At 44.5% G+C, this 22,382-nt stretch overlaps 1 protein-coding gene across 1 annotated transcript; it reads left to right on the top strand.

The window, feature by feature from the left end:
• The first annotated feature begins 2,046 nt into the window (after positions 1-2,046).
• SLC10A2 (solute carrier family 10 member 2) lies at positions 2,047-22,145 on the top strand. Its single transcript, XM_068984379.1, has 6 exons — positions 2,047-2,423; positions 10,239-10,357; positions 15,053-15,141; positions 16,823-16,998; positions 19,352-19,509; positions 21,991-22,145. The coding sequence occupies exons 1-6, from the start codon at positions 2,047-2,049 to the stop codon at positions 22,143-22,145; spliced, it is 1,074 nt and encodes a 357-aa protein (XP_068840480.1).
• Positions 22,146-22,382: the final 237 nt, after the last annotated feature.

Raw genomic sequence — 22,382 nt, 5'->3', positions numbered from 1 at the left:
GGTGACGGCAGAGAAGGAGGCCTCCCAGGACTGGCAGGCAGAGCCCATAAGCCCACCCACACGGGGAAGACAGGAATGGAACAATCCAAGAGGGGGAAGCAGTCATGGACCCAGCCGCCCGGGGAAGGCTACCCGGGAGCAGGCTCTTGGGACCAGCAGGGACCGTGAGTCCCTGTCACCCTTTGAGGACATGGCTCAGGGTTTTCCCAGCAGCTCAACCCCAGAGGGGTCGTGGTCAGGGACCCCAGCAGCTGGGACTTCTGACTCAGTTGACTCTGTTGCTGGCTTAGTGGCTGGCACCCCCATCTCTCACCGCCCCCACCCCTACTGCCCACAGCTCCCATTCACTCAAGTTATGACAAAGTTAGATTTCCCACATCGAGTTGCTCTATAAACGCTGTTTGCAGTAAGTTCTTCAGTACGAAAGTAACTGGTAAATTGATTTTCACCAGCTTGGGTGCAGTTGGTGACACCCTAATGTGGGTATTGAGACTAGTGTGATGCCTAGATCAGCAACCTCACCCTGAACTGGGAGCTCGTCAGACATGCAGACGCCTGGGGCCTGCCCCAGCCTTCCAGACTCAGAATCTGCATTTTAACAAGACCCTCTGTGATTCCTGAGTCCTCAGAGTTCAGAGAAACCCTTTTTTAAGGTATTTCTCTTAGTCTCCACCAGGCTAAACTGAGTTTCAGCTTTCCAGTTAATATCTGCTGGGCTCAGACAGTAAAGAAGCTACCTGCAACTCAGGAGACCTGGGTTCAGTCCCTGGGTTCGGAAGATCCCCTGGAGGAGGGAATGGCTACCCACTCCAGTCTTCTTGCCTGGAGAATCCCATGAACAGAGGAGCCTGGCAGGCTACAGTCCATGGGGTCACAAAGAGTCAGACATGACTGAGCGACTAACACTTTCATCTTACACTTCCACCCTTGAATAAAGCACCTCATTTCCTAGACCCTTAGTCCTCATCTGTAAAATGGGGATGCTAATGCTATTTAAGGTGTTAAACTGAATAATAAACTAGAGTTTGTCTTATAAATTACAAATCACAATCAAAACATTCAATTTCATTCTTGGGCTGCACCCTGACCCAACAATTGGGTTGTAAATCTTTGAGAACAGGAAGAATTTCTGCTCTCCTTTTTTATCTTCTTTGAACCCTAAGGACAGCATTCTGCTTCAGAACCTCAGATCCCTATCCCCGCCCCCAAAATTTTTAATTCCAGTTCCGGACACCCATCACTTTGACCTACTCCTCTGAGGTTCGTCTCTCCAGAAAATTGTGTTATCTCTCTGGCCATGAAGCCCTTTGTTACCATGGTGATGCATAGATAATTATAACTGATGGGGCTTTCCTGGCCAGCCTTCCCACCAGACAACACAGAAAACATCCTACCCTTCTGTGTGTTACTCTCCCACAGGTGTGCAACAAGACCCTACAAGTTTCTCAAACTTAAATATTCCTTCCACGATCACTATAGACCAACACACACAGACAAGATCAATGTGGAAGGAAAACTATTTCGGGAGGAACTTGGTGGTCTGGGTTCTAGCACAAAGTCTGATACTGATCAGTCATTTGTCTCAAGGCACTGGACTCCTCAGGACCCCAGTCCCCGCCTATTGCACAGAGATGAGACAGGCCCCTTCTGTAACAGTCCGAGTTGATTTTAAGTGTCACTTAGCTGAGATTATTTAACAAAGCTTCCCAGCATTAAACATTAACACAGCTCTTTTTATAATGCACAGTTCGTTATCATGCTAATAAATGATTAATTAGAATTCTCTGTCTGGACCAATAATTTGGCAGGGCTTTTATGATTCATAATTTGTGCTGTGTTGTAAGGTTACCTCTCGAAACTGACATTCTAGCATTTATTGTTTTTTATTGCCTCTCTGAGGAGGCTTTGGAAGGAGACACCAGGTGACACATGTTTGAAAAGGGTTTAAAAGTTGGATGCAGCTGGAGTGGACGGTATTTATCCAGTAGGAGCAGTGGGCTGGAACTGCTGTGGACCTCAGTGAGCGTTTGAGCAGAACAGCCAGCAATGGATAACTCAATGGTCTGTTTGGCCAATGCAACAGTCTGCAATGGCACGTCCTGTCTGGTACCAGAAAGCAACTTCAACGCCATTCTAAGTGCGATCCTGAGTGCCGTCCTGACCACCCTGTTGGCTCTGGTGATGTTCTCCATGGGGTGCAACGTGGAACTCAAGAAATTCCTCGGGCACATAAAGCGACCATGGGGCATCTGCATTGGCTTCCTCTGCCAGTTCGGGATCATGCCCCTCACGGGATTCATCCTCTCCGTGGCCTTTGACGTCATCCCCATCCAAGCTGTAGTGGTCCTCATCATGGGATGCTGTCCGGGAGGGACTGCCTCCAACATCTTGGCCTATTGGGTGGATGGCGACATGGACCTGAGGTAAGATTTGTAAACCTCCCAGTACCACATTAATGGCATTGAATTAACCTTCTCAGTAGCCTGTGGCGTCGTGAATGCCCGTCTGCTCTGCCATGGATATGGGGTCCAGCTGAGACAAGAGACAAAAGGCCTTTAACTCGCCTTCCTGCCCGGCTGCTGAGCTGTGTGAATTTATGGGTTCTATTCTGTGTTCATGTTTTTGAATCTAACTCAGTTAATTGCTGTTTCTCTTTGGGAAAAGAGTCCAAGTTTTTCCAAAAAAGAAATTCTTTCCAACCCAGAAGCTACACCTGAAAAACTTTTCCTTGGTATCAGGAAAAACAAAAACAAAAACTTTCTTTGTGGTGATGAGTCCTGAATGCAATCATGAAATCAAACTGTCCAGTAAACATCAGACCCTAGGATGAGACCATGAGCAAACACAGCCAGTGTTTTTGGACCAGCTTTCTCTTGGTATAAACTCTAAAATAACATTTTTTAAATGTACATTTGCTTCACTTCTACTGGTATTAAATTAAAAAAAGACTATAGCAGTTTTTTAAAAAATTAGGCTTAACTTCCTATAAAACAAACAGAGGATGGTTTCTCTGCTTCCCACAGACTAATCTTAATTGCAATGTTTGTCCATTTCATCCTATGCTAATCTGAACTAGCATTGAGGGGGAAAAAAAAAACTAATCGGAATAAGGTGAAGCATTAATGGGAGGGGACCAAGAATTTTAAGGCTACAAGTTGAGTAGACAAATACATTTTTCCTTCCCTCACCATTCCTCATTTCCCGTGAAAGGTGTGCATTTCTGCAAACCAGCTGGGTATCAGGGTAATGTGTGCTTATTAAACCCTGAGCAGTAGGCAACAGGCTCTGTTCACCCCCTCAGCAGCAACACTCACAGAGACACTCACGGTGGAGAAACGTAATCACTGCAAACTGTCAAACTGGATTCCGGATTGACCCAGCACCAAGTGGGCACGTGGGAGCCTGCCACCTCAAGCTCTGCTGGTGCCCATTTCTCCAGAAGCTTTAGAAAAATCCCACCAACCGTATATCTTCACGTTACATCTCTCTCACATAAGGAAGTACCATCTCTTCCCTGTAACAGATTTTTTTTTTTTTTCCTAATGAAAGTCCTGTGAAGAGCAAAGGATGGCAAGTGCTGTTCAGGTTTAGTTAATCTGTGAACCGCCATATAGCAATAAGGCCTCCTTACATTTCAGCTTAGTGTGACCCGGATGGAGGCACAGGGGTGGGAATCTACAAGTGAGTCGAGGGGGGTGAAGTGAGTTGAAGACAGGACTTTGCCACCAAACAGCTTTTATGTAATATTACGTAATGCAATTTTTCAACAAAATGAAAGAGCCTGTATCTCCACGTAAGGCTACACGTGTGATCATCTGTAAGACAGGAAAGTGTGTTTGGTGCTGAGTTGATCAGCTTTGGGGGTAGATTCCCTTCTGGGGGCTGAGACAGTAAAACCTTATCTAAAGGTTCTCACTCACACTTTCCTGTGGCTTAAAGGAAATTCTATTTCTCTGGAAACAGGAGATGGTTATGTAATCTTGCTTCCCTTGCATAACAATTCCTGTAAGAAATAAAAATATTAAGAAATAAGAGAGCCAGAAGTAGAGTTTGAAATTGCAGTGGAAAACCCCCAGCTGAGTCAGGGTAGATGAATCCTTCAGCAAGTCAGACGAAGTCCTCTTATAGGACTGCGGTGTTGAAAATTAATGTTCATCCTGGAAAGTGTGCACTCCACTGATCCCCTTGTCTTACGAACAACACCAATACCCGCCCAGGGCAGTCATCATACCTCTAGCAATTTCACCTCTCTGGAGCTCAAACAAGACTCAGTGAAAGACGCGGCACACCCAAAGTAAATCCTGCTTGATCTCATAAACGTTCTTCACACAGGACCTACTTGCTTGCCCAATTCTCAAGCTTTGCTGTGCTTTTACCCAGCACAGAAACAGGAAGTTGGGGGTGGGGGGCAAGCTATTAGAGGGGCAGGATTGTGTCTCATGGCAGTAAGCTTCCGCCAAATCCTGACCTCAATTTAAAGATTCAAATGCCTCCAAAGAGAAGAAGACAACTCACAAAACATAGCAGCTCTTCTTTTTTGTGACCCCATGGACTGCAGCCCCGAGGCTCCTCTGTCCATGGCATTCTCCAAGCAAGAATACTGGAGTGGGTATCCCCTTCTCCAGAGGATCCCAACCCAGGGATCAAACCCAGGTCTCCTGCATTGCAGGCAGATTCTTTACTGTCTGAGCCACCAGGGAAGCTCTCAGTTCTTTTAGGGACAGTCAGCTCTATGAACCCATCACCCAGAAGACACCACTGCATTTTAGTGGAAGAAGTAATACTGTATCAGGAATAATAATCCTTGAAAAGAGGATGAAGGCGATGAATTGCATTATGCCTTGCATCTGTTAGAGGAAAAACTGTTGAAATATTTTTCTTTAGAAAATATATTTTAGAAAAGTATACTTCTAAAAATATTTTCTAACTTCAGAAAAATAGATTTTCTTTAGAGCAAATTAAGAAAGTGACATCTCAGCTATTGGGAAACAATTTGCCAACATTTTTTATTCTTTCCTTGTGAGCAGTGGATAACTAAAGGCTCATGATCATGTGTGTGGATACAGTTCTCTCTAACCTTTGTATTTCCAGTTCTGTACTCTGGGGACTTAAATTCTAGCAATGGCAGCTGAGATGTGATTGATTATACCAACAGGTACCTGCACTAGTTGACCAGATACCACGGAACAGGAGCAAATCAGTATCATTTGGCTTTCACTTCCCTGGGTGTGGTTTCAGGGGGAAATCAAATTCTCTCTCCCTCACCCCATCATCTCTTCCAAAACCTGGGAAAGTGAAAGTGAAATCACTCGGTCGTGTCAACTCTTTGCAATACCATGGACTGCAGCCTACCACGCATCTCTGTCCATGGGATTTTCCAGGCAAGAATACTGGAGTGGGTTGCCCTTTCCTTCTCCAGGGGATCTTCCCGACCCAGGGATCGAACCCGGGTCTCCCGCATTGCAGGCAGAAGCTTTACTGTCTGAGACGCCAGGGAAGTCATTGATTTGCAGTCTCTGGTGACTACACACACACACACACACACACACACACACACACACGCACACACACACATTACAAAATAGAGACCTTGCTAATAGAATCCTTGCCCACTGACGTAGTAGCTCAGCTCCTTCACTCCAGTCTAGAAAGTTGTCGTGGGGATCTGCTCAGGAAACAGCTGTTTTCACCTGTTCTAGCCCTGTCACGGGTGCATTAGGCACAGAATGTCTCGGGGAGAAACAGAGGTGTTTTCAGGTGAATTAGCCAGAGCCCCAGGCTCACGGTTCTGGGGGTGAACACAGGGAGCCCAACCCCGTGTCTGCTCTATACGCAAAGTTGCCCTGTTTTTGAATCTCCCTTTCTTTAACACTGGCTTGGGCACACCGCACAGGCTTCCCTGGTGGCTCAGGCCTTAAAGAATCCACCTGCAAAGCAGGAAACTGCCTAAAGTGCAGCAGATGGAATTTCAGTCCCTGGGTGGTGAAGATCCCCTGGAGAAGGAGTGGCCACCCACTCCAGTATTCCCGCCTGGAGAATCCCATGGACAGAGGAGACTGGAGGACTACAGTCCATGGGGTCCCAAGAGCCAGGCAAGGCTTAGCAAGTAAACCACTGCCATACCACCCAAGGACTTATCCTTCCCGTTTTCTTTTTTCTCACTTCTTTGGGGAATTGCTGCCTGTGCACCCGTTCTCCTGTTCCCCCCAATTCCTTTATTGCTATGCACAGTCAACACTCCCTTCCATCATTTTCTAGGAAAGTAGGAAATTTTCTAGAAAAGCAGGGAAAGTTTCTAGATTTTCCTACCACCTCCTTTATTCTTTATCCAGGTGCCATTATATTTTTTTATCTTCCAGGTTTGTGTTTACTGTTATTTTAGTTGTTCTAGACTGACCCTCGGGCTTATCACAAATTCAAAGCAGTTCCTCCCATTTCAACCACATGTATGTCCAGCTCTCATTGAAGAATTAATTCAACACTATATGAATTTCACTCTATTTTTCCCCTCAAAAGAACCAAGCCTTGCCTCTCTCTGCAGCATTTCTTTTTATTTACTGGCAAACACTTAGTAGATGCTGTTAGGAGCCACTCACAGTATAAGCTCAGTTTAGTTCAGTTCAGTCACTCAGTCATGTCTGACTCATTGTGACCGCATGGACTGCAGCACACCAGGCCTCCCTGTCCATCACCAACACCCGGAGTTTACTCAAACTCATGTCCACTGAGTCGGTGATGCCATCCAACCAGTGTATTTTAATCCTCAAACTAATCCTCTGATAGGTTAGTATTAATGCTATTACTTTCTGCATTTGATAAATGATGAAATTAAGGCTCCAGACCTTGACAGAGGTAATAGTCAGTGTATGTGAGAGTCCAAGTCAGAATCCAGATCTATCCATTTATCCCTGTCCAGACTCCGAGCCTCCGTTCCATGCTGATGCTATGTCATCGCTTCCGCGGTCCAGCCTCACCTATATTCACTCCTTTTGCTGTTTCAAATTTGGTGTTTCATTTCTAATATGATTACAGTCTTTTGCAGTTTTTATCACTGACTTCACCAAATTCCTCAACACTCACTGAATTCTCACTTATTGCTTTCTTTCAATTCCAAAAGCAAAACAAGAAGGAAAAAACATTTTCCCTGGTAGTGAATAGGGCTAAGACAGGAATTTAAACCAAGTTTCTTTTTTTTCTTATCTTATGTTTTCTCTTTTTCCAAGGTAAACGCAAACACACGGTATAGTATTTCCACTGCTGACCTCTTTGCTGTTTATTGTTGTTGCTGTTGTTCAGTCACTCAGTCGAGTCTGACTCTTTGCGACCCCATGGACTGCAAAACGCCAGGCTTCCCTGTCCTTCACCACCTCCCGGAACTTACTCAAACTCATGTCCATTGAGTTGGTGATGCCATCCAACCACCTCATCCTCTGTCGTCCGCTTCTCCTCCTGCCTTCTCCTCCTTGCTCTTTGCAGAACTTCTGATTTTTTATATAAAATGACCTTTTCCTTTTGTTAATTTATCCTCCTATGTTGCTCCTTAAAATCACTTATCTGAGTTGGTTTTCATCTCATTTCGAGTAGTTCAACCCTTCCATTCTCGTGCCCTCTGCAGTGATTTACCACTCCCGGTGGCCACTAAATCTAAACCGTCCCCTTCTCCAGCTCCTGCCTTGGCCCTCCTCCTGGCCTCTGTGAAACTGCTCTTGCCAAACTCAAAACCAGGATACAACTTCACAAATTGTCTTGGCAATGAGTCAGAATTGAAGCTCTTACAAAGAAATTTGAAAGAAAAATAAGGGGAGAAACAGACTTCCTCTCAAAAGGTGTTCTCATGGTTGAAAACAAAAAGGACTCACCTTTCTCTTCGCTGTGATCTGGGTAATGAACACTGTCCCCTTCTCCACCCGGCTCTTGTCATCTCCACTCTGGAAACCATATTGGATGTGCTGGAATTAAAGTAATTTGACTATGGGGATAACTTTAAATCCATCCCAATTTATTTTTTAAAATAAAAGATAAAAAAGAGAATGACAAAGGAGGAGAGGGGGGAAAAATTGTCTATGAACTCCAGGATTTTACTTATAAGTAGGATCAAGCACTGTTTATGACGAATTACCTTCTTATTCTGGCATAGAACTCTGCCTTTAGCATCCTCTCGTGTATCTAAGTTAAGGTAACCTGTCACCATAATAGACTGAACCTCTTGGAAATACTTTACGTATATCCTCAGCATTGTTTGCTGTTACACTATTTTAGCTCTATTAAGACAAATTTTTTTTTCTAAATCCTTTAAACATATTTTAAATGAGTTCATTCTGTTGTTTGTTTAAAGATTATCAGGCAAGTTAAGCCCCCTGATAAACATTGCCCTATTCTTTATTTTGCAAAAACTGGGGTTTTTGAGGGGGACGAGGGGAGGGGGGAGCTGGTGGTACAAGTAATTTAATATTTTCCTTGAAGCCCATGTATAATCCCTTTAAGAAATTACTACTCTGATAGTCTCAGTGCTACAACTATTAGAGGGCTTTTCAGGAAAATGTCTCTGTACTGAAAGACAGCACACACACACACATATACACACATACCCAGTGGCCAGACAGGGTTAGGGCTAACTGGCTTTTATGAGCTCCTTGAATCATTCTAAGTGCTGGACACACTGGGTCCCTCAGCCTGTGAGGTGGTAACGATTATGATCTTCATTTCACAGAGAAGGAAACTGGCCAAGAGAAGTCACGTAAGCTAAGAATCACGTAGCTGGCCAGCTGGGCAGGGTCGGGCCCAGCCGTCTAAGGGCCCCATTTCCTGGGAAGAGTCTATGCACCCACCACCACCACCACCACGCCCCGAGTACCTTGCAGAGACTGGAAGACCCCCCTAACCCGAAAGCCCTCCATCCACGCAGTGGTGCTGAAAAAGCATCATTCCATACCCTCCACCTCCAGAGCCGATGTCCTCCTACTCAGCCAGGTCCACTCATTCACACGCGGATGCTCTTGGGAGGAGACTCCCAGACCTTGGTTCTCTTTGAAGTTTTTTATATATAATTTTACTTATTTATTCTGTATTTTTGGCTGCCCGGGTCTCTGCAGCCTTGTGCAGGCTTTTCTCTAGTTGCAGCGAGCAGGGTTTACTCTTGGTTACAGTGGTCGGGCTTCTTGTTGCGGGGGGCCTCTCTCTTTGCAGAACTCAGGCTGTAGGTGCTTGGGCCTCAGTCGCTGTGCCCCACGGGCTCAGTAGCTGTGGCTCCTGGGCTTAGTTGCCCCGTGGCATACGGGGTCTTCCCAGACCAGGGAATGAACACATTTCCCCCGTGCTGGCAGATGAATTATTCAGTGCACCACCAGGGAAGTCCCAGACCCTGGTCCTGCTGAACTCCATTTGCTAAATCTCTTAGCAGAAGTAGAAATGAGGTCCACCCTGCCTGCTCTCCTGGTCTCTTTGGTTTTTGAAGTCAGTTTCCTCTCCTTTTCTCAAGCTTTGGGGCAGGGGTGGGGGGGTGTCGAGGAATAATTTGACTGCTTTAAGGAAAGACACTGAGACTTCGTCCCTCTAATGTGGGAGGGACATTCCCTCGAATGTGGGAGGACATTCGTTCTCCTTCAGGGGCTGTGGAGACCCATCTTGTCTCAAGCTGCACAGACACGCCAAAGCCCATGAAGTCTTGGCAGGTGTAAATATGTTTGCTATTCTCTGATTGAAGGTTCTCAGGGCGGCATGCCCAAGCACCTTGTACCTCGTTTAACAATGAGTTTAAGTTGTCACAAAATATCCTCTCTGATGCTTGAGAAGCAATGGAAAGTGAAAGTGTCAGTTGCTCTCCTGTCTGACTCTTTGTGAACCCCATGGACCGTAGCCCGCCAGGTTCGTCTGTCCATGGGATCCTCCAGGCAAGAATACTGAAGTGGGTTGCCATTTCCTTCTCCAGGGGATCTTCCCAACCCAGGGACTGAACCTGAGTCTCCCGCATTGCAGGCAGATCCTTTAATGTCTGAACCACCAAGGGAGGCCCGAGAAGCAATGGGGAGGGAGACAGGATAGAAAGGGACTCAGTACAGATCTCACCATCTTGTCCCTGGTGTGGCCTGCACAGGACATGCATATTTCCATCCATCAGACCGGATGGTACGGTTTGGAGAGAGTCTTTGGCAGGACTTTCTGAGCATGGGTTGAGAAAGGAAACCACCTCTCCCCTCGAAAGCCCAGGTGACCATGTCAACTGGCCCATTTCCTTCCAGCGTCAGCATGACCACCTGCTCCACGCTGCTCGCCCTGGGGATGATGCCGCTGTGCCTGTTAATCTACACCAAAATGTGGGTCGACACGGGGATGATCGTGATTCCCTATGATAACATAGGTAAGTCACTTGGCAGGCCAGACCCTGAGCCTGGCCAGGCTCCCGTCTGCTTGCCCCTGGCTAGCTTCAGGCCAGGCTCAGCCTCAGCTAGACCTCACCTCTCACACCCTCTATAGTCTGTGCATGCTTGCTCTTTGGAAGAAAAGTTAGGACAAACCTAGGAAGTGTATTAAAAAGCAGAGGCATCACTTTGCCGAAAAAGTTCCATATAGTCAAAGATACGGTTTTTCCAGTAATCATGTATGGATGTGAGAGTTGGACCCATAAAGAAAGCTGAGCGCTGAAGAATTGATGCTTTTGAACTGTGGTGTTGGAGATTATTGAGAGTCCCTTGGACTGCAAGGAGATCCAATCAGTCCATCCTAAAGGAGATCCGTCCTGAATATTCACTGGAAGGACTGATGCTGAAGGTGAAGCTCCAGTACTCTGGCCACCTGATGTGAAGAACTGACTCATTGGAAAAGACCCTGATGCTGGGAAAGATTGAAGACAAGGGGGAAAGGGGGTGACAGAGGATGAGATGGTTGGATGGCATCACTGACTCAGTGGACATGAGTTTGAGCAAACTCCTTGAGATACTGAAGGACAGAGAAGCCTGGTGTGCTGCAGTCCGTGGGGTCTGCAAAGAACCAGACATGGCTTAGTGACTGAACAACAGCAAGGGACGTTAGGACAAGTCTTGCCTGCGTTTGAATGAGGATTAGCAGAATCTGAATTCCAAACCTTGAGCCCATGGGAGAATCAGTTTTTTCTTCCACTGAAATCACCAGGGAGAGGGGCTGATGGGAGGGACCCCTGGGCACAGCCGTCTGGACCTAAGGAGACTAGAGCCTGGTGCTCAGGAGGCTCTGTCCTTCCCATAACCCAGAGCACAACTAATCCAGGGGGAATGAGTTTGCTCCCAAATACTCAAATTAAAGAAATCCGGAAAAACATTCCACTAATGATTTCGAAAGAGGGCACCCAGGAAGCAACAGCCATGAGAAGCCTTCAGGTGAAACACGCTGTTTATAACTGTCCCCTGGGGACCATGTCTTAATTCAGAAGATGAACTACCGACCCAGCTTGTATATCCCGTCCCAGGAGTCCAGTGTGCGAGCTGTAACTCTGTGTCCACCCGTCTCAGCTCCCAGATGGTCACCTCGACACCCAAAGGGCTTTGTTCTATTTCTAGGGGAACAAATAATGGTGGGAGATTAGGTCCCTGGTGGAACGTGGGGTGAAGGGCAGGACAGGATGCTTCCTGGTCTACAAAAAGCAGGTATCGGCCAGAACCAGGACCATCGCAGCTGAGATGTGGTGAGTTAGTACATCAGGACCCATCGCTGGTATGCTAAGAGTCTCTTCTCTGCTGCCCTTGGAGACACGCGTCTCCCTAGTGGGCTGCCACAAAGAGGTGTGGAGGTCCCATGGAAGGGCGCACGTGAGCAAAGACTGAATGGTGCCTCAGAAAGATTCTTGGTTGTAAAAAGGATTCCTGTTGGCATGGGAAGCTGTCCTGGGTGGCTTCCATGTCTAATAAAGATTGGTTCTGTGATTTAAAAAAAAAAAAAAATGATTCAGATCTACACAACTGAATCAGAACAAACTTTGGCACACCCCCTGGGGACAATCTGAACTGTAGTATCTTCAGATGGTCTCTACTTTCTCTCTATTCCTACCACGGCCGTTAGACAACCCCTTCCCCATCCCTCCCCAAAAAACGGTTCTTTTTGGCACACATGTTCAGTATGGTATTTCCCCTCCGGTGGTCCTTCTACTAACCCCAGGGAACTCGTTCCTGCCAGGTGTCATCCAAGCAGGACTTAGCTGACCCTGCACAACCACCTGCCTGGGCCTCATGCTGCTCAGCCCCCAGTCTGCTGCCTGGGAAGGTTGCAATTTGTTTGAGTGGTATACACTTCTCACAGAACCTGTCTGCTGAATGAGAATTTTTAATTCTAAATCACTTGTTGTTTAAGAAAAAAGTTAAGTCTTAAAGTATCCTCCTCTTAATATTTATTCCCTTCTGGGAAATGCCCCATGGCAATATTGGGAAATTCTAACTACAGTGTGAATGATTGATAGCAAGGAAAAGAAAGTGAGAAAAATTCATTAGTACCCCAAAGGAGAAAGACATCATCATGCAAGACATGAAGGGCAAAAAAGAAAAGAAAATTGAAGAGAAACATAGAGGAAAAGATTTTAAAAATCTTCAATGAGAGCCTGCCAAACAAAGATATTAACTCCGCTTATTCACCATTTTGTCCGGGCCTGTTTTCCAACCTAATTTTCTTGCTATCCTTTAATGTGTAAAACACACAACCTGATTAATTAGCAAGACATTATCCCAACTTTTTCAACAAGTCAATTTAGGCTCAGGGCATATGTTTAATTTGTCCAAGATGACGGGGAAGCTGGGAGTAGCCCTCCCGTCTGCTCTCACCCTGCTCCGTGGGCAGGGCCATTGTGCCCAGCTCCCATACGGTGCTTCTGACGTTCTGATAACTCAGCAAACACGCCCTGAGTCCCTTCAGAGGATGAGAGCTAGGTAGAGACCAAGGCCACTTGCGCAGCTGGTAACGCCGCAAACACTGCAGCGAGCTGCTGTTTCTCCTCCTCCCTCGAAGCATTTGAAGAAGTCTAGGACCAGGAACCGTGCATCCACTTCACCATCAGATTCTCACATCAGCACCGTGAGACAGAATGCCACCCATTCCACAGATGGGGAAACAAAGGCTCAGGGCCATAAAGGACTCACAATTCTCACAGCTTGTAAATAAGGTCCCGCTCTGGGTCTGTCTGGCTCCAGGTTCCACTACGTGACTCTGTTCCCCATTCTCTTTCCTTCTCTTTTTTTCTTTCTCCCTTCTTCCCTCCGGTACCTGCCATGTAAACTTGATTAAAGACCCAGTTACGGTTCAAATGGCACGACTGTAAGCAGATGCTTTCACATCGAAATAGACGGGTATTTGCCACAGAGAGCTCAGGCACACGAAGGATAAGGAGGTGCACAAGATCCATCCTGCTGGGGAGTAAAGGATGGCAACAACCCACCTTTCCAGGCGGGAGTCCTACACTCTGAACGAGACGAAGGGCAAAGTGTGTCTTTTCCAGCCAACTCTGAATCAACTTTCAAACTTTATGCGGTCCCATAAGGATCAAGACAGGAAATGCAATTCTGCCATCGACTTGAGCAGCTGGTCCTGCTTGCGTGTGTATCCTGTAGCCTCAGGCTGCCCCCAGAAGATAAAGACTCAGCAAGGAGGGGCCGAACATGGAGCTGGGCTGCCTTTGCACAGACCCAACATGTGACAAATATATCACCGAAGCCCAATCACACTCACATTCCAATCGCAGTATCGGTCCCCAGATGGAAGACGCTACAGGACGGTTGACGTGCATCAGCATGGTTTTCCTTTAAGGCGGACAAACATCCCTTTAGGGAACAGTCTGGAGACCCAGAGGAAGACTGTTCCTCCCAAGAGCGGGATGCAAGGGCCTCCAAAGGGGATTTTTCTAGGAGCTCTTACCAGTATGCCCATCAGTGACCCTTTTTCATTTCCTTTATCCCACCATTTTCTCCTCCTTCTTTCATTCCTATTTTTCTTTTTTTCTTTTCCTGCTCTTGGTACGCTTAGCTATTACTTAATCCCATCGTGTAATTTCTGGGAAAAAGTCATTGCAGACCCTTATACTGCCAAGAGGGCCAGAAGGCTGCAAAGACAGTATGTTTTTATCACTATTATATTCGTTTTAAATTGACATTTACAGCCCTGGAATCTAGAATCCATTTCCCAGTCCTAGTTCAATCTACTCCAGTACCAAGCAACACCCACACTCAGAACTGCATTATTCGACTCCACTTTCTCCTGGTGCTTTAAAAGGATGTCTGAAAAAGAAACAGCCTGTGAGAAGTTTCAAGTTGTATGGTGGTGTATTATATAAAAGCAGCCATTGGACAAATGAGTGTTAAGTAATAAGGAGAAACAAACCACATGTCACAAGAACAGCAGTAAATTTAACATGGAGAAATTGAAGTATGACTCTTTTATCTGGCTGGGTGAGCACGTTCCTGCAAAGAAGTATAATTACTTGAGAGGTCGACAAATATATTATCTCATGGAAAATTTAAAGCATGCTTTTTCAACCTATTGTCTCACCTCTCTGCTGCAGGTTTGAATCACCCTAGTCAATCTTAACTCAAAGTCATTAGCCACAGAATGCCTGCAGAATCCTGAACTCTTTTCTTTTATTTCTGCTACTGTGAAGTAACAGACAGATGTTAACTACCATCCTTGTACACCTCAAGAATACATACACAAACACACACACACACACTTTGAAAAGATATTTTTCATAGGATATAAAACTCCAAAGCCAAATAAGCCGACAACTTGAAACTGTCGATGCTGACAAGCTGAAACTAAAAGATATCAATTGATAGTATAAGGAAGTCCAAAAAAAAAATAAATCTAGGATTTAAGAAAAGGATTTATATCATCAATACAATCGATTTTTCCACCAGAAATATTGAGTTATTTACTGGAGTAGGTGAAGAAGTAGAGTTGGGGGAGGTTATTTGTTTCTCAGTCATTTAGTGTATTCAAGAAAGGAGTCTGATCTATACCCTAACCCTTCTGGAGGCCGCTTATGCTTGTTTGCATCTTGCCTGTGCTGCGCGCTGTCAATCACACCGCTCTCCGTTACCTTCAGGTATATCTCTGGTGGCTCTTGTTGTTCCCGTCTCCGTGGGAATGTATGTTAACCACAAGTGGCCCCGTAAAGCCAAGATCATCCTTAAGGTAAGCGTCCCATGTCACTCGTGGCACAAGCATCACACTCAGTGCCCCAACGTGTGCGCTGCAATGACGCGTCTCTCCATCAGCTGAACTGGTTTTCTCACTGGACCAGAAAGCCCCTTCTAAGGGGCCTTTGTTTGTAGACATGCAGCCCACTCCTCTGGAATGCCCTTCCCTGTCCACATGGCAAGTTTCTATCCACCCTTTGGGATTCCCAGTTCACCCGTTCAAATGTCACCTCTTGGCTTTTTTCTACTCTGTACATGCACAGCACTTTATTTTACATCTGCTATGTGGGTTTGTTGGAGAAGGCGATGACACCCCACTCCAGTACTCTTGCCTGGAAAATTCCATGGAGGGAGGAGCCTGGTGGGCTGCAGTCCATGGGGTCGCCAAGAGTCGGACACGACTGAGCGACTTCCCTTTCACTTTTCACTTTCATGCATTGGAGAAGGAAATGGCAACCCACTCCAGTGTTCTTGCCTGGAGACTCCCAGTGACGGGGGAGCCTGGCGGGCTGCTATCTATGGGGTCACACAGAGTCGGACATGACTTAAGTGACTTAGCAGCAGCAGCAGCAGCAGCAGCAGCATGTGGGTTTGTATTATAAAATATATCTAGACAGCTGTCTTAGAAAATAGGTCATGTCTTTCCTTCCCCTGTATCTGTATGGCCAATCCAGTGCCTGGCAATTGACAGATTTTATATTTATATACATATATATGTGTGTGTGTATGTTGGTAAGTGTATATATATAGATATAAAAATATATTAAATATATAATGTGTATATATTACACACATATATAGATAGAAAATTATATATATATATATATATATATATATACAAATGATGATATATATAATGAGTAACCATTCATTCCCTCTTACCAACTATATTCTAACCAGATGAAATGGACATAGATGATACAGATATATAGACATGGGCCGTATGTATGGCTGAATCCCTTCTCTGTTCACCTGAAACTATCACAACACTGTTAATCGGCCATACCCCAATACAAAATAAAAAGTTCAAAAGGAAAAAAAAAAGATGTATATATATGGACAGATTCCACTTCCCAGTGGGTAAAATAAGCCATTTAGTGTTCTTTTTTTCCTCTCACAAATATATATATATATATAATCTCCATTTTTTTCTTTTTCTAATGTGAAAAGGAGAAAGCAATAACACTGGTTTGGCTCGCCCATGCCTTTTTAACTTTCATAGAGTTTCATCTCCATTTTCTCATTACCAAGACAATCATAAAAGGTGACTAGGGGAGGATTTCATCTTCAATCCTAGATGAAAAAGCTGTGACTCGAAGAGGTTTCATGACTGACCTAAGAAAGGCGGGCAGAGGGAGGTGAATTTGGAAGCCAGGTCTTCTGATTCTTCCTAGAGTGGGTTCTCCCCGCCGTGACAAGGATGATTGCAAGTAGAACATCTTCTTCAGGCTAACTGAGATTAACAGCAGGTCCTAGAAATCTTCCTATAACTGGAAGCGTGGAGCAAGCACCAGCATTTCCCATGGGTCTACCACGACCATCGAGCAAGAGACACCCAGAGGGGTCACTGTTCTCATTTTCCCAGAAGGACAGAGAGCCTTAGGCTTCTTCTCCCAAAAGAGTACTTGAGTTTGCTTTGACTCACGATTGTTGCTACTGTTGTGTCTTTCTTCCAGATTGGATCCATCACAGGCGCCCTGCTCATAGTGCTCATAGCCGTGGTTGGAGGTGTGCTCTACCAGAGCGCCTGGATCATACACCCCAAACTCTGGATCATAGGAACCATATTTCCCATAGCTGGCTACTCCTTAGGGTTTGTTCTGGCCAAAATCGCCGGTCAGTCCTGGCACAGGTACGGTGTTTTTAGTAAATCAGACTAGGAATTTTCTTCTGTAATAGCCGCTGTATTCTTCTGCTCCATGTGGGTGTGTGCACACGCGCTCAGCCGTGTCCACCTCTTTGCAACCTCATGGACTGTAGCCTGCCAGGCTCCTCTCTCCCTGAAATTTCTCAGGCAAGAATACTGGAGTGGGTTGCCTTTTCCTACTCCAAGAGATCTTCCTGATCCAGGGATCAAACCTGCATCTCCTGCATCAGCAGGCAGATTCTTTACCACTGAGCCCCCTGGGAAGCCCAGCTCATTTGCTAGGGCTGCTCAAACAAAGCACCAAAACCTGAGAGGCTGCAACAGCAGAAATTTGTCTCCCAGCTCTAGAGGATAGACGTCCAGAATCTGGGCGCCAGCAGGATTGGTCCTTTATGAGGAATGAAGGGGAGTCTGTTCAGGTCCCTCCCCTTGGCTGATGGATGCGTCTTCCTGCTTCTCCTCACATTGCCTTCTTTCTAAGGATGTCTCTATGTTCATATTCCCCCTTTTTATAAGGACACTGGTCGTATTGAACTAGGGTACATCCAGATCATCTGTCTTCACTATTAATAATTGTATCTTCAGTGACCTTATCTCCAAATAGTGTCAAAATCTGAGGTCCTGAGGGTTAGGACCTTAGCATATATATCTAGGAAAATACAATTCAACCTAGAACAGCTGCAAATACAAGGTAAATTCAAAATTTCTCACCTATCATAACATTCACCCTATTTCTGAATACATCACTCTGAGTAGATGCATTCATTCCTAAATTATGCACATTCCCCAGAAAGACAACACTGACTGCCTCTTGTTGTTCAAATCCTCCTGGACCCCTCCCCATACAGTGCCTGTTGAGCTCTTCTGCAGTCACATACTCTTATTCTCCAAACAAAATGACTTCAGCAGAAGCATCCACATCGGCCTTGTGACCTACAAGGCTCCTCTAGATGAACTCATGGCCTACACAGGTTTTAGCACATGTGGGCCTGCTACAAGGAAGGATATTTCATCTCCAACCAGCACATCGGAATGTAGTTTTATTTTATAATTGTTATTTATATAAAATTTATTCAGTGTTATGTTAAATAAGTATATATTACTTATAAATGAATATTATCCAATATATTAAATATAACATAAGTAAATTATACATATGTGCAGTATAGAAATTGATGACAAGATGTTGTCTACTGCTCAGAGAGTAAAATAAGCTAACTGGTGTTCCTTGTTCCTCTGGACCAGAAATATTATAAACCTCAATTTTTTTAATATTATAAACCTCAAATTTTTTTTAAAAAGGAGAAAACAGTAACAGCAGCTTTTCTTTACACAAGACTTTTTAACGTTTATTTTTTAATTTGATTTTATTTTTATTTGGAGGATAATTACTTTACAGTTAGTGATGGTTTGTGCCATCCATCACCATGAATCAGCCACAGGCTGATGTCCCCTCCCTCTCATACACCCCCTACCTCCCTCCCTATCTCACTCCTCTAGGTTGTCATAGAGGTTTCATAGAGGCTTATATCCATTTTCTCATTATTACAGCAATCATTAGGGTGACTAGAGTAAGATTTCATCATGTATATGTAGAGAAAAGATAAAATATCTATATTATCTAATTGTATATTAATAAGTTACATGTTTGTTTAATATAAATAAAACTATATGAATAAATGCATTAAAACAGATATATTTATACATACATATATATGTACTTATTCTCATATTTGCTTTTTTTTCTGGAGTAGTTTTTTTTTAGAATAATTTAGTGTTGTGTTAGCTTCCAGTGTACAGCGAAGTGATTGTTATACATATGTGCATATTATTTTTCAAATTCTTTTCCATTATAGATTGTTAGAAGATATTGAGGGTTTCCCAGGTGGCTCCGTGGGTAAAGAATCCACCTGCAATGCAGGAGACGCAGGAGACATAGGTTCAATCCCTGGGTCTGGGAGATCCCCTGGATGAGGGCAAGGCAACCCACTCCAGTATTCTTGCCTGGAAAATCCCATGGACAGACGAGCCTGATGGGCTACAGGCTATGGGGTCGCAGAGTCGGACACGACTGAAGCGGCTGAGCAGACATGAATGCACAAGATATTGACTATAGTTCCCTGCGTAGCGGGTCCCCTTGTTGATTATCTCCTTTATATCTAGCGGAGTGTATCTGCTAATCCCAAACTCCTGGTTTACCCCTCCCCGCCCTCCGCCATCCCCTTTGGTAACCGTAAGTTTTCTACGCTCATATCTGCTTCTAATGTTACACAATAACAAAGCAACAACACCCAGAACAAACCGGTGGAAAATCTGATTCTCTGGCCCTCTCCTTCAGGTGCCGAACCATCGCTTTGGAAACAGGGATGCAGAACACACAGCTGTGCTCCACCATCGTGCAGCTCTCCTTCACCCCTGAGGAGCTCAACCTCATATTCACCTTCCCCCTCATCTACAGCATCTTCCAGATCGTCGCGGGAGCACTGTTCCTGGCAGGTGAGGAGCACTCACACTCACGCTCCACGGGGATGGCTTCTCTGAGGAATCCCGCAGTTGCCAGGACGGCAGTTTTTAATTCCCTGTTCCTGGCAGTGAAATAAGTGGGTGGTAAACATCGCCCATATTATTATGACTTGATATTAAGCATATCAAGATGATGTACTGAGAAAAGTGATTCCCTGGAGTAGGAAATGGCAACCCATTCCAGCGTCCTGGCCTGAGAAATTTCATGGACTGGAGGGTTACAGTCCACGGGGTCACAAAGGTCAGATACAGTGAGTGACTGAGCATGCACACACACACTCACACACACACATATAGCTTATTTATCAGAAAATTGGTGTAACAACAGACACTGATGAGGCTAAGTTATATTGGAAGACATATACGTGTGCACATATTATTTTTATATGTCTATATTTATTTATATATTTTTAGTAGCCATACAATTGAAACCGTTGAAGCACACTCATTCTTTATTTCAAGTACGAGGAATAGCAAGTCTGATTTTCTTTTTTTTATTCTAACGTAGCATATAGCTTTGATAAATCCATTAGCCCCTGCCACTTGCCAGCCTTCACCCGCCTGAAACTTTTCTCAACATTTTCTAATGACTGGTGATATTTGACCTTTGTTTTCAAACTCTGGTTTTGTTTATTTTTAATAAAGAAACTTCATCTTTAAGCTTCATGGCACTTTAACAGGGACAGCATAGTGAAGGCGGATGAAAAATTAACATGACCCTTAAGTGATCCAATGACCAGAGGTACAGTTTTGCTTTCTCACTTAGCTCCAATAGGTATTCAACTGGCCCATGGGAGCTAATCGTTCTCCGCGCTGCAGTCTTAAATGTCATTCTCGAAGCACAGTGTTCCTTCCTAGAATAGGACCCTCTGGATCCATTAGAAACGTTCCACTGAGTTATCACCAATCCAGGACAGAGGGCTCCGTGGCCTAATTAGCTTGTTTTCTCTTTGCTGGCGATGCACCCAATTTGGGGCACTGTGGGATTTTTCCAAATAACTACTAGCAGCATCTACCAGACGAACCAGAGAAAGTAGACTGGTGATAGGACAGTCACATAGATTTACTAGTTAGATAACTAATTCAACAGGGATTAAGAGATAAGCTGAAGGAATAGTGGAAAAGTGGGTAATAGCATTGGTCTTATATTTTGCCACAGTTTTAGCAGCAAGAATATAAACAAGGAGGTGCTTCTCCTAAGGACATGCAGTGCTGAGAGACATATTTTGGTGAAAAGATTATAAGTCTAAATGTTTTTTGGACCAATGAAAGGAAAGAGGGACAGGAAGAGGGAAGGAAAAAAGGAAGGAGGAAATAGTTTGGTTAAATAAAATCAGTGCTAAGGTGAGGATTCCTGGCTCATAACAGTTCATAATAAAAGTAGAATATTTTAATTAACCACAAGTTCAATTCAATAGAGTCAATAGCTCAGTGGCTTCGAAACTTATAGATTGGAAGTGTGGGGACCAACCATGGAGATATTGATTTTAACATATTAAGACCTTGGAAGCAGGCTGTTGTCTTTCTCAGCTGCGTGTCATCACAAGAGTTGGCGTTTACTGATCTCTTGGTCATCTCCCAAGGTTGTACTACACACTTGAGCATTTTATCTCTCAATTGCCCTATGAGATAGATAGCACTATTATATCAATTTTAAGTGTGAGGTACTGGAATCTGAGGGTGCCAATAAATAATACCGTCTCTTCCCCTATTGACTTTAGAACCAAATGAGAAGTAGAAGGGAAAAAAATCAGATACTTAGAAAACAAAATAGCACGTTTATTGTATTCAATCGATAAAGCGTAATTAGAAAATACAGCTGGCAACAATGACCAGATTGGGCTTGTGAATACCACCCCTTTTCATTGCTTCCCACGGGTGCATTTAGCACACATATACATCAACCACAGGCCAGTCTGTCCAGGTGCAAGCTGATCTCAAAAATATGCTGACAAATGGCTGCAATGAGAAACTAGCAGCTTCATGGAAGAGAGGAAGGCTGATCACCCATCAGCCAAGGCCCCACTATCATGGGAAGAAGTGAGTGAAGGCTGGGAGAGACAGTTATTCCAGCTCAACTCCTCCAACACAGACCAGCAGACAAGGTCTTGACAATGCACCTTAGCTTATCTGTTGAGGACCTGTGGAGATGGTAGGCACAGAAGACGTGCTTGCTGTGGTTGTTACTGGTTAGTATCAGCAACCTAACTGATGCCTGCCAAAATCAGGTGAGCACACAGCCCCTCGTTGTGTGCTAGGGCCTTCTGAAGTGCAATCGCCCCTCTTAACATGAGTGATCCATGAAACTCAGAGCGGGGGTCGTGCTCACTAGTTGCCTCCCACCCACAGAAAATGCCAACTGTTTTTAGAGTCACCAATTATAATGCCTGTGTAACGTAAGTTGGCAGCTGATTACTATGAAATTTGTTTCATCTGCTGTGTATTGTCTCCTAGCGTACGTGATATACAAGAAATATTTTAGGAAAAACAGTGTGGAATTTCCGGAGAGCAGAGAAAACGAACCAGTACCTCAGTCATCGCTCCAACAGGTCAATAAAGGATTTCAACCAGATGAAAAGCAAACACCAGTGGACCAAAAAGCACCCTAAAGAATATGCTTCAGCTCTAACAATACTTAATTATTTGTTTGGATAGGATATTTGGCAGAAAAAAAGTTACAGTGAAAATTTAAATTTGAATTGAATTCACGTATTGATTTTTGTACGAAGCGACTGGTGATCAAAATATGTAATGTAACAAATATTTGTACACATGTATGTGATTATGTATATATATATATACACACACATATGTATACACTGGTTTTGAATATGGCCCCAAAATAT

The sequence above is a fragment of the Capricornis sumatraensis genome, chromosome 12 (genome assembly GCF_032405125.1).
Source record: "Capricornis sumatraensis isolate serow.1 chromosome 12, serow.2, whole genome shotgun sequence".
NCBI lineage: Eukaryota > Metazoa > Chordata > Mammalia > Artiodactyla > Bovidae > Capricornis > Capricornis sumatraensis.
This window is presented reverse-complemented; position numbering and strand designations above follow the sequence as displayed.

Bases quoted from the DNA above. Each gene is read 5' to 3' on its own strand.
- SLC10A2 (XM_068984379.1), top strand. From the start codon at position 2,047: ATGGATAACTCAATGGTCTGTTTGGCCAATGCAACAGTCTGCAATGGC. The intron at 2,424-10,238 runs GTAAGATTTGTA...ATTTCCTTCCAG, and splicing joins GATGGCGACATGGACCTGAG to CGTCAGCATGACCACCTGCT. The intron at 15,142-16,822 runs GTAAGCGTCCCA...TCTTTCTTCCAG, and splicing joins AAGCCAAGATCATCCTTAAG to ATTGGATCCATCACAGGCGC.